This window comes from Notothenia coriiceps, unplaced genomic scaffold, assembly GCF_000735185.1.
Source record: "Notothenia coriiceps isolate Sejong01 unplaced genomic scaffold, NC01 NC01_scaffold00014285, whole genome shotgun sequence".
In the NCBI taxonomy this organism is placed as follows: Eukaryota; Metazoa; Chordata; class Actinopteri; order Perciformes; family Nototheniidae; genus Notothenia; species Notothenia coriiceps.
This window is the reverse complement of record NW_011346986.1, coordinates 7,799-20,141: the sequence shown is the minus strand read 5'-3', so window position 1 is coordinate 20,141 and position 12,343 is coordinate 7,799. Positions and strand designations below refer to the sequence as shown.

The 12,343-nt window shown below is 39.3% G+C and overlaps 1 protein-coding gene across 1 annotated transcript in view; it reads left to right on the top strand.

Annotated features, from left to right (window-relative positions):
* The window catches only part of LOC104948361 (muscle, skeletal, receptor tyrosine kinase), a 27,578-nt gene extending 15,660 nt beyond the window's left edge, over nucleotides 1-11,918 (top strand). Inside the window, exons 13-17 of the mRNA XM_010774552.1 lie at nucleotides 3,749-3,923; nucleotides 4,110-4,296; nucleotides 4,559-4,750; nucleotides 6,282-6,430; nucleotides 9,606-11,918. Coding sequence (XP_010772854.1) covers nucleotides 3,749-3,923; nucleotides 4,110-4,296; nucleotides 4,559-4,750; nucleotides 6,282-6,430; nucleotides 9,606-10,306 — 1,404 coding nt within the window. The 3' untranslated portion in view covers nucleotides 10,307-11,918. The remainder of the gene's footprint in view (nucleotides 1-3,748; nucleotides 3,924-4,109; nucleotides 4,297-4,558; nucleotides 4,751-6,281; nucleotides 6,431-9,605) is intronic.
* The last annotated feature ends 425 nt before the right edge of the window (nucleotides 11,919-12,343 follow it).

Sequence of the window (12,343 nt, the reverse complement as noted above, 5' to 3'; positions counted from 1 at the left end):
CCCAGCTCCCTACAGGTCATTGACTAGGTCCCCCCGTGTGGTTCTGGGATCTTTGCTCACCGTTCTTGTGATCATTTTGACCCCACGGGGTGAGATCTTGCGTGGAGCCCCAGATCGAGGGAGATTATCAGTGGTCTTGTATGTCTTCCATTTTCTAATAATTGCTCCCACAGTAGATTTCTTCACACCAAGCTGCTTACCTATTGCAGATTCAGTCTTCCCAGCCTGGTGCAGGTCTACAATTTTGTTTCTGGTGTCCTTTGACAGCTCTTTGGTCTTGGCCATAGTGGAGTTTGGAGTGTGACTGTTTGAGGTTGTGGACAGGTGTCTTTTATACTGATAACGAGTTCAAACAGGTGCCATTAATACAGTTAACAAGTGGAGGACAGAGGAGGCTAATAAAGAAGAAGTTACAGGTCTGTGAGAGCCAGAAATCTTGTTTGTTTGTTGGTGACCAAATACTTATTTTACCGAGGAATTTACCAATTAATTAATTCAAAATCCTACAATGTGATTTCCTGGATTCTTTCCCCCCATTCTGTCTCTCATAGTTGAAGTGTACCTAGGATGAAAATGACAGGCCTCTCTCATCTTTTTAAGTGGGAGAACTTGCACAATTGGTGGCTGACTAAATACTTTTTTGCCCCACTGTATGTGTGATATTGTGAAGGTTTGCTCGCTAATGCGATTCATAATTATAAATATATTCTCTCTTTCTCCTTTCTTTTACTTCAAATGTTTTTTGTGTACACTTTTAGTTCACGGATACATTTAAATATATATTTTTTACACACAGTAAACCATGTCCACATTGGAACACAGGACGCTGAATAATACGAGTATGTGATTCCTAAATGCCATTGTAATAAACTATTTTGAATACATTTTTCATTCTGCATTATCCTTTAGTAACAAGTCCCATTTATGGCTCTAATATTTACTGTGTAGTGTTGAAAGGAGTCTCCATTTCAAACAAGCCAGATTGAAAAGTCAGCCTGTTAGACCTGTTAGCTAACATTAGCTTAATTTAGTAGCTAGCTAGCTGACAACATTTTACTGGACAAAATTGACTGTTACAGATCCTACATTGTTTATAAAAGTGTCCTTTGACAGAGCAATGTGGATAAAAAGGTTGGAACACTTATGGTTTACGCTAATGTCAGGATTGAACCTTTCTGAGATGATAGAGTGAGATCTGCAAGAACGTAGCATGTGTTGCTTCCAGGAAAATGCCGGAATTTTGTAATATGATATGGTGTGGTGGCCAAATTGAAATTAAAAGGGTAGGCTTTTAAACATGATCGGATTATTTCCATGATTATGCTTAACTTCCTGGCCAGCATCAAAGCTTTCATTTCCTGTTGCAAGTATGATAATAATAGCATTAATGGGATAATGTCTGGCAGAACAGTTCTCCTAGAAGGAAACGAGAAGCTGATTGCACCATTTTTATTTCTTTTTTTTACCTCAAGCTTAAATGATCTATATGTTAGACCCATACAGTTCAAATCAACATTATTTTTTTGTGAAAATGGGACAGACTTAGACTAGGAGTTCATTAAGTACTCCTTAATACCTTAAGTAAAGACACAGTATAGTGATTTCTATTTTATACTGTAGCCTACTCTAATTCCCACATGCCCAAATGAAGTTAATATCCACAAATATATTCAGAAATGATAATTAACTTTAACTTCAAATGTGAAAAAAAGGTAGATGTGTGCGGACTTATACTAACATCAATGCTAGCTTTCCTTTTTATTTACTATGTAGCATTTTCGGGGAAAAATAGGGAGCTTCAAAACATCCTGTTGTAGTTAATGGGTTATTAATAATAAGCAAAAGCAAAAGGTAAATGAGATAATAACTTATTATCTCATTTACCTTTTGCTGGCTCTGGTGTGAACCTAAGTCTTTGCACATTTCCAAACACAGGATAAATGCAGCGTATAATCAAAATAAAAAACGTTCAAAGGAATTGCTCCAACTTTCAATTTACACGATTATTTAAAACATTTATTTTACATGTATAATCCCTGATCCATGATGCTCCATATTGATATAAAAGTGGATTTATATTTGAATTTGGAGGTTAGCTTTCACATGCCTGTATGTGGTCCATTAGAGTCACAGGAGAAGCAGCTGTTCCTAATATTTTGTACAGTCAGTGTCGTTTTTTTCTTCTAAAAGCAACATTATCCAGCGATGGCTCCGTCCAAAGTCATCATTTACCTTTTACGCATCACAGAGCAGACCTTTCTAAGCAAATATTTTTTATAGTGAATATAAAATATTCTGCGCACATGCGTCTTGCAGGAAATGAACCCAGAACTCTAATGTTCCACACGTCATATGATATCCTCCATAGTAAAATCACATTTATGTCGAGCACATACTCAACACATGTGTAGGCTGCAGTTATGTGGCACAATGAGTAGTTTCCTTATTTGTGCTAAGTCATTGGGAAAGTCTGCAAGAAAATGTTGATTCAAAATGATGTCTCGTTTTGAACTGGAGCATATGCAGATTAATTCCATAACGCTTTATGTTAAAGTAGGCATGATACAAGATGACTACATTTCTGTTTTCTTCAAGTTTCAACCCCTCTTTGTTGGGAGGGAAGCGTGATAAATAACGTTGTTCTTCTTTTTAAGTGACCACTTATGGTTGGTAGAATAATGACTCCCTATTGAGCAAAGACTCAGGTAGTGTGACATTGCTAACGTGCCACGTAGCGACTTGAAAGTTGGTGGATGAATGGAAAGTGAAGCCTGCTGTCCAGATCCCATCTCCTACAAACATTTAATTAATTCTTCTTTTAATAATGTCAACAGTTTCTCTTCAACCTACACCAAGTGGTTTTAGTTACTTAAGTCGTTATTGACGCTATGGCGAATGATGTAATCCTACTGACCAATGTACAGATTAGGAAATGCTTATATGGATTGTTTCTTAAGGCCGTGACAGATTACTTGCCCTGTCATTTTGCTTAGAGGACATTCCTGGCACAGGCAGGAAGCGTACCGTGTGGGAAGTTTGCTTTACATATACTTACATCTACTGTACAGCAGCACATGTGTTGAATGTAGCAGTTTAAGCACATATCTTCATACCCCAAGGGACAGGTTGGACCACTGCTCTTTTGATGACTAAAGCTCATAACACACAACGACACCAGATGTTTTGTATTTGAGTTGGCACTTTAATATTGCAGAAACAAACGTGCAAACTCTAATGTCCCTTACTCTAGAACATTTGAAACCCTCTACAGTCATTCAACTGTTACCTCTCGTAGACCTTAAACCTTAAACAGGGCCTTGAGGAGTGTATTACAATTATTCAAATTTGATTTGCCATATCCGTTTTTTAAGTCAGTCTGGAGTCAGACATTTCTTGGAAAAGAAAAAACTAAATCCATGGAAAATCTGCCTTCAATAGCTCTACTAGGAAAAACATACAGCTATAAATTTACTGATAAGACTCAAACCTCAAGACGAGAGTGGTTTCTCTGGAGACACAGGCTGGATCGCAGATGTTCTTACTTTACCACTGCGGAAAGTAGAAAGAAAGCAATAGCAAACTTCTTAAACAACATGAAGTGAAAGGGTCCTTGTTTCCCTTGTTCCATGTACTGCTTATTCCCTTTGCTTTTTTGTTGAAAAAAGGTCAACAAAGCTCTTAATAAATTAAATTCACTAAATTCTTGCGATGTGACTTTCTCAATTCTTTACTCTCTATCTTCCTGAAGGTTCCCCATCAGCATCGCCTTTCTGTGGATGTGATTCCAGAGTTGAAGAGCTCACATAACTACTGCAGGAACCCTGGAGGAATCAGCGACAAGCCCTGGTGTTACACCTCAAATCACAACATACGCTGGGAGTACTGCGCTGTGCCGCATTGTGGGGAGACAGTCATAGCATCAGGTACAGTCTTCTGCCGCCTTTTTTCGACAAAAAACCCACCAGTCAAAGAGAACGTATAGGATGTTCCCAATTAGCTGCTGCCAAACAGCCCACCAACAACTGTTTTTGTTAATCAAGATATTGTTTCAGTTCAGTCGAAAAGTCATACAGCACCTCGTCTTTACATTTTCTTTAAATGTTTCTTAGTGTTGACTCCAGAGGCACAATCCCCTCGTCAGACTCCTCGTCTCCCTCCCACGGCATCGGTGTCTTCCCCGGCTTACTCCATGTCCGTCATCGTCATCCTCCTGACTGCACTTGCAGCCTCAGTCTTCCTCATCATTGGCATCCTCGCCTGCCGCAGACAGAGGAAGCAGTGGAGAAACCGGAAGAGGTGAGATAAATGCGATACATGAGGTATGATGAAATTCCTTTGAAGAAATGATGACACCAGTACCGTTAACGAGAGAGAACATTTGAAACCCATCCTGTGAACAGAAGCATTCAGCTGGGTAAAAAAGATCAATACTACCCAATACTGTTTTTGTTGTTTTTGTTGATAACTTAAACAATAGAAAGCATTGAAAAAAGCACAATCCTAAATTCAACCTTGAACCTTTGTTTTTGTATTTCTCACTCCCTCTTTCTTTCAACAGAGAGATTGAGATCCCGACCTTGACCGCTCTTCCATCAGAGCTCCTGCTTGATCGACTACACCCCAACCCCATGTACCAGCGGGTTCCCCTACTGCTGAACTCAAAGCTTCTGGCCCTTGAGTATCCTCGAAATAACATTCAATATGTCAGAGATATTGGAGAAGGAGCCTTCGGACGGGTTTTCCAGGCCAGGTGAGGGGGGAGGCAATGGGGAAACAGATGTTGCCTATATCGATTCAATTGGAAATTCAAAGGAGAGAAAAAAAAAAAAAGAGTTAAACATTGATGAGGAGAAGAAGAGTTTGAAGAGCCTTCCACTCTGAAAAAGTGCAATGAACATTAGATAGACACATTTTTGTTTGCCATGTCATCCCAGTGGGCTTACATGATGTACTGTAGTGGATATCTCTCAGGCACAGGAAGAGAAAGGGTCAGACAGGATTTGGACAGAGTGAGTTGGTAAGAGTGTCTTATCGGGGCCACTTCTCTTTCTGAGAACTGCTGCATCACTTACAAAGTCACAAGGAGAGCTGCTACAGGTGTCAAGTTTACTCCACAGTGACGCTGTTCACAGCAAGCGCAAATGTGTCCAACTAATCCCTATGATAAATACCAGACCTGGGTCATACAGTAGTCAACATTTTTAAAATGTCATAAATCAACAATATGCACACCCACATCTATATTTTAGGTGTCTTTAGATGTCCTTCTTAAAGAGTGAGGGTCAACCCTCAAAAAAATGGAGGAGGTGCAATATATCTTAAATATGGTATGGTCACTTTTTGAAGATAAAAGGAAGGATAGCAGAATCATGGAATAACTACTGGCTTGATTGTCATGAAACTTGGTGGAAGGGTGTTACATTTGCCTAGGAAATATCCATTAAATAAGGAGTGCATCCACATTATGGGTTGGATACACACATATTTGGAGCACAGCATATTAATTGGGGTTAATAATAGTACAGTTAGCACAGTATTCTACTAGTTGATGGCATTTCCACAGTAGCACCAGAATGTAGCCATGCAGATCTGGGAGACGTCCTTCAGGCTTGCTGGTAATCCCTTAATGAACACTGGAATGGTGTAATATATGGACACCCCTGAGAACATAATACACACTCACTAAGACACAAGTCAAAGAGCACAAACACACACATATACACTACACTCATACCTGCATGCCTGACCAAAAACAGGCAATGAATGTGCAAATACAAACTATATTCTGCATATGCACTCAATGAGTATAGATTAACAATCCTAGAAACACACAGGCAGCACATGCATTTGGTGGTGTATATTCATGCATACATGAACACACACATATACATGCAACAATATACTCAGAGACCTAAATATACCAGAGGAATAAATAACTTCCCTGACAGATGGGCTTTAATCTGTGTGTTCCCAATGTGCGCTGGTGTGTGTGTGTGAAAACTATATATAAATCCACACTGAGAAACAACGTGTTGACTTTAGTTTGCCCCTCTAGTGAGCCAACACATGAAGTGTGTGTGTGCATGTGTTCCCTCCAAGTGATTGACATCTACAGTGCCAGCAGATATGCAGTTGCGGTGTTATGCTAGAATGCTTGTTTTTTGCCGAACAATGTCTTTTTTACACAGACATATCCATATATACACACATACTATAAACAAAAACAGAGGACTGTTTATGAGCATTGTGTTTGATTCTTTTGGTGTGTGTGTTTGTTGCAGAGCACCAGGCCTGCTGCCAATGGAGTCGTTCACAATGGTGGCCGTGAAGATGCTGAAGGAGGAGGCCTCAGCTGACATGCAGAATGATTTCCAGCGAGAGGCAGCACTGATGGCTCAGTTCGACCATCCCAACATCGTTCGTCTCCTAGGTACGTCTCACAGCTGGTCGTTGTACCAGTGTGTGGAAAGTGCAAAACAAAATTACATAAAAAACAGGCTTTCCTGGTTCAGATAAATCCATTTTAATGTTGTAGGAGTTCAATGTTAAACCAGTGTACTAGTCTTATGTGTAAAATGTTTTTATTGTGAAGTATCATCTTCAAAATGACAGAAAATTATATTGTAATGCTTATTACCAGTAGAAGAATAAACTCTTGAAAAAAGGTAATGTGTACGCAGTTAAAAAGAGTGTTGAAGGTGATGTTAACTTGTTTACCTATTTTCCACATCCTCCCTTGTGAAAAATGATTATAAAATGCCTTAGAAGGGAGTCTCGATAAGAGTAAACCAATAAACCAAATATAGTCTACACGGGTCTAGAATATAAGTTATTGTACGGAAGAGATTGGACAACAAAACTAAAATTTGCCTCGAAACATGTAACATTGTAGAAAAGTGTTTTTTTATGTCCACTCCAGCTAGGTCTCAGAAGTAAAGAGAAGAAACGTAGACTTCAAAGGCCAAGAGAGCAGAGTTTGTAGCTGACAGAATCTGCAACAATGAGGTCTTGAATTCATTGAAGAAAAATCAGAGTGCCTTAGGTGTGCAGTTCTCCACCCCTCTTAAAACCTATAGAAAGGGCAGAGTCACACTCTGATTGGCTGAGAGGATCAATGCACCCAGTTGCTCTCAATTCTGAATTAGCAACCAACAGGTGTTCTGAATAACCTGCAATCAACTCAGGAGTCATTCTGCTTAAATGAACTTGGCGAAAACAGAAGTACCAAAGATTAAACTGACTCCTATGGCAACATGTAAAGTGGAGTAATACTCAATACCCATTTTTTTTTCCTTAAGATTATTCAATCACTCACTGTAATTCTTCTGAATGAAGTCTTTGTCCTTGTTTCAGTGTATTGCTATAAAACCTGCTAGAGATAAGGATATGACTGTATGCCAGTAAACAAGAGCTGCTCGACAGTTAATGTGCCTTTCTTGGCCAGATTGAAACAAATGTCCTCTATTAAAGCTTATCAGCACTAATACAGTATATCTAATCTAATACAAACTGCTCTCATCTAAATATTCTTCCAGGAAGACATTTAGAGATACAACTCACTCTATTTGACACTGAGTAAACAAGGCCATAGATCGACCACTGTGCTGAAACAGGTTTGTTGACTTTGGTCCATCTAGTAGTGGCTCCAGTGATGGTCAAATATATTTTTTAAATTCTTAAGGAAAAGCTTTTTCTTTCTAGATTATATCAAACGATTGTACTGTATCTTGTGTGTTCTGTTTAGAGAGTGGCGAACTCTCTGCTGCACATGAAACCAGAGTTGATCAAATGAACCTCTAATTACCCCCATGACTAATAATATAGTGCAAATGATGCATAAAATATCATCCATAACATGCTTGTGTCAGAATTAGAGATGTCTGCTTGTCATATGTTGTCGCATGTGCAGGACGGGTCCTCCGTGTTCTGTACACTGAGCGATAGAGAAAAGCATTTTGAGCAAGCTACTGACCTTCAGCTGAGGCTGCTACTGTTGCCTTGCAGTCCTTTGTGTGTACACACACACACACACACACACACACACACACACACACACACACACACACACACACACACACACACACACACACACACACACACTCAAGGGAGCAGAAATCAGAGCTGGTTCTCTGGGGAACTGTCCCCGCTCGGTGACCCATAGGACTTGAACTAACTGAGCATGACCCCCAAGCCTCCTCTTCTCCCAAAGGTTCACTGCGAGCATGTCGTTGTTTGTGTTCTGACATATCTGTTAGAGAACAAAGTATTAGAGCTAGAAGGGAAGGATTATTGAATGATCTAACAAAACACATGCAAAACAGCTGCAAAGAGACAACAAGGGTAAAACAATTAAAAAAGGATATACAACAATGTGACTAGAGACTCAAAATGTCCCCAAAGCAACACAAAAACACAACAAGGAGACCACAAAGAGAATTTTAATGACTACAAAAAGACACAAAATATCTCCAGAGAAAGAATATGACTATCAAATGACTGCAAAGGGACATCGAAAGAATAAAAACAGTCATAAAAAAGTACAAAGAGACTTTAAACGACTGGAGAAAAGGGGAAAAACAATGACGGACCAAACATTTGAAGAACACATTTAGTATTAGTCGTAAAAAAAAAAAAAATACCAAGAGCCACAAAATGACCAAACAGAGACTCAAACAATAATAAAAAAAGCCAAAACAACGATAAATGATGTTTTAGTTTTCCAATTTAAAGGTGCTTAATGCCAAATTGTATCACTGTAAACCAGACCGTGTGAATGTACATGTTCTTTTTTGTCCAGATCTATTTTCTTGTCTGCAAACCTGGTAGGTTGTTATGAAATGGCCTACATAGCCATAAAGTACTCACAATGTGATGAATGCCAAGTCACATTAAATGGCACATCTACAACTTCTGCAGGACTGTTGGCGCTCTGCACAGCCTTAACTGTGTGTGCACAAATTCCTTAAAGCCCTGTAAGCATAAACAGGAATGCATAAATAAACAGGTAGACAGCAACTCTTTTATGGAGTTAAAGTAAACAAGTAGTAAATAAATAGAATGAATTTGGACGTGCCATGCTAGAATATTCTCCGATGTTCCATTACGCCTTCATTTATGTCCACCATACTTGATGGAAATTCATTCAGGAATGATGAAACAATAAAACATTTTTCAACATCGAGTGCAATCAAGTTCAAAAACGTCCATTAAGTTCTTTGTATAGTTACTCTGGGATTGTCAGGAAGTGCTGCCACTCCAGGACACTCCCAATTTTTGAAATCCTCTTTTAATTGCCCTCCAGAAGAACATAAGGTTAATTTAAAAACACACTGTGTTTACATGACTGGACTATTTATGTAAGACTGTACATCCTCTATGCGTAAGAGTTTATTTGTGCGCATCAAAGTCGTCTGTGTTTATGTCTAGTCCGAATATTCATTTACCTTTAACAGAGAATGAACTCACTGTATGATAGTGTGGAAGATAAACTCACTTTAGATTCAGCGTGGTTTAATGATGTCACAGATGTGTTCATGTGGTTGAGTATTTGTGTTTGTATTCAAACCTTAGATGATTTTATATCATGATCCATGCTCTCCCCCCAGGTGTGTGTGCAGTGGGTAAACCCATGTGTCTGATGTTTGAATACATGGCCCATGGCGACCTCAATGAGTTCCTGCGTCGCCGATCTCCAACCCAATCGGTGCGCACCCTGAGCCGCGCCAGCCTATCGGGACGCAGCTTCTCCTCTGAGCTGGAGGCGGTACTTCTCACCTGTGATGAGCAGCTGTTGATATCCACGGAGATCGCCGCAGGAATGGCCTACCTGTCGGAGCGCAAGTTCGTGCATCGTGACCTCGCAACCCGGAACTGCCTGGTTGGGGAGGACATGGTGGTGAAGATCGCCGACTTTGGCCTGTCCAGAAACATCTACTCGGCCGATTACTACAAAGCCAACGAGAATGACGCCATCCCGATTCGCTGGATGCCCCCAGAGTCTATTTTCTATAACCGCTACACCACTGAATCGGACGTGTGGGCCTATGGGGTGGTGCTATGGGAGATCTTCTCCAATGGGATGCAGCCTTACTACGGTATGGGTCATGAGGAGGTCATCTATTACGTGAGGGATGGTCACATCCTCGGCTGTCCTGAGAACTGTCCTCTGGAGCTGTACAATCTGATGAGGCTCTGTTGGAGCACACACCCGTCAGATAGGCCCAGCTTCAGCAGTATACACAGGATACTGGAGCGCATGCATCAAGGCACACAAAGCAATAATGCTGACACGGAGCCTGACTGTTAACATGTGGACTTTTCCACAAAAAAAAAATGCTGTCCCCCGACACGTTGACTCATGTAAAGATGGTGCCTAAAAACACATGTTAAAGGAACATTGGCACTGAGCCCAAGCATACAAAGAGTACTCAAACAGTAAAGTGATTTGATTCATTTTCCTTGCACGATTTTCAGTAGACCCAAACTGCCACTGCTATGGTTTGTATATTATAAACAGCTCTCATTTTTGGTAATTTGCACATTTCCTTCATTATTTGAGTGTGTTAGTGGTGAGTGTTTTTTTGTTTTCCTTTTTTTAAAAGACAGGAAACAGAGAAAGAGGATAGGACTCTAATTTGAACCGCGGACACTACGATAATGACTCTAGCTACTGAATCTTGAATTGTTTTTAAGGGATGTCAAAGGTGTTTCAATGCTGACCATTCACCAGCATACATCCATTACCAGGTCTTATTCTTATCTATGTTAAATGAACAGACCAGACACTAACGTTCAGCAAATGTTTCTGCGGGTTTGTTCGCATCATCATGTGTTTTTTTGTGTTACCTGGGCCAGACGCGCCACAGAGGTTTTTATTAATTTAGACGTTTATATTCAATTTTTTCTTTTGAAACATTGTACAGCAATTCAGATATGCTAATTTTAAATTAATTTGCTTTGCATTGACTCTGTATGTAGTTGCGCGATGGGAAAAATGTACTTCACGTACTTCACTGAAGCCCAGAGCCTGAACTTTTGAATACTTGTTACTATATCACGCAGATATAGCCATAACCCTTTTTCACCACTCAAACATTATGCTTCATTTATTGCATGACTGCTTGTTTTTTTTCTCCCTCTTTATGTTTGAACTGTTGCAAATGTTTTCTGACTTAGCATTATGTTAAGAAAGAGAATGGGAAAGGACAGGTAACGCTTCATAGTAACTACGTTTGAAACACCTTTGTTGTTTTTGTCACCTACTGTATAGCGAATTCCATAGTGGCACACAATCACTTTAAACCATTGCTGTTGATTGTTTTTTATAGAAAAGTTGCTATTCCATTTTTGGGCATTTTCATTGTTGTTTCGATCTTTGTCTGTTTTTTGTGTTCATTTTACTTTGTTTGACACACAGAGTTTGACCTAACGAGTACATTTCAGCTGCATTGGTAAAAATAGTCTGAAGTTCATTAATGACTTCTTCAAACGTGCGTCATCATCAGCCCACAAGTCATAAAGAGATTTGTTAATTTTGCGAAATACTCATTAACTTAATGTATTACTGTGCCTTAAAATAGTTTCTTATGTAAGTGATGAATGACCTCCCCAATGTTTTTAAATAACCTCGTAATGAAAGAGTAAACCTTTCATTGTTTCCTACAAAGATAGAAAACTCTCTCTTTTAGATGTAACTTTGATCTCTGGTGTCATTTCAACTGTTTTAAATTAGAGTTAAATGATTACGTATTTTAGGACTGAATTACAAACATCTGTTGTGTAATCAGTCTTGTTTGTCAATTGGATTACTCAAAGCTGTTTTTGTTTTCTTGAAATGCTTTTCAGATGAATGTTGATTTTTTTCATTTGAAATATTCTGTATGAAGTCACGTTTTGGATATTTGTTAAATTACATAATGATGCAGGTTTATAAAGTATGATGTTTAAATGTATTGCTTGCAAATAAAAGTAATAATTTAAGAAATTTGCATACTGGAAAATACCATATTTATTTTTACACAAGTGTGCATGCATCCTCAATGCTGACAAGTCTGACCAAAACCCCTCTACATAGAAAAACAGCTGGATGAAGATGAATAAATGTAAATGTGCCGTATTACTTTGGATAATTAATTACAAAATGCATCATCTTGGGACAGCAAATGCCCATACATCAGTTGCTATGCTCAACTCAAGCGATTTGCCACACCTCATAGAAACTAAATGGGAGGTAGCGGCTGCTCCTAGGCTGCTGGGTCCGGTGTGGCTTCATGGTAAGAGTGTGGAACAGCAGTAAAATAAACCCACATCTACAGACCTACCCACACCCAATGTCCTTAAACAA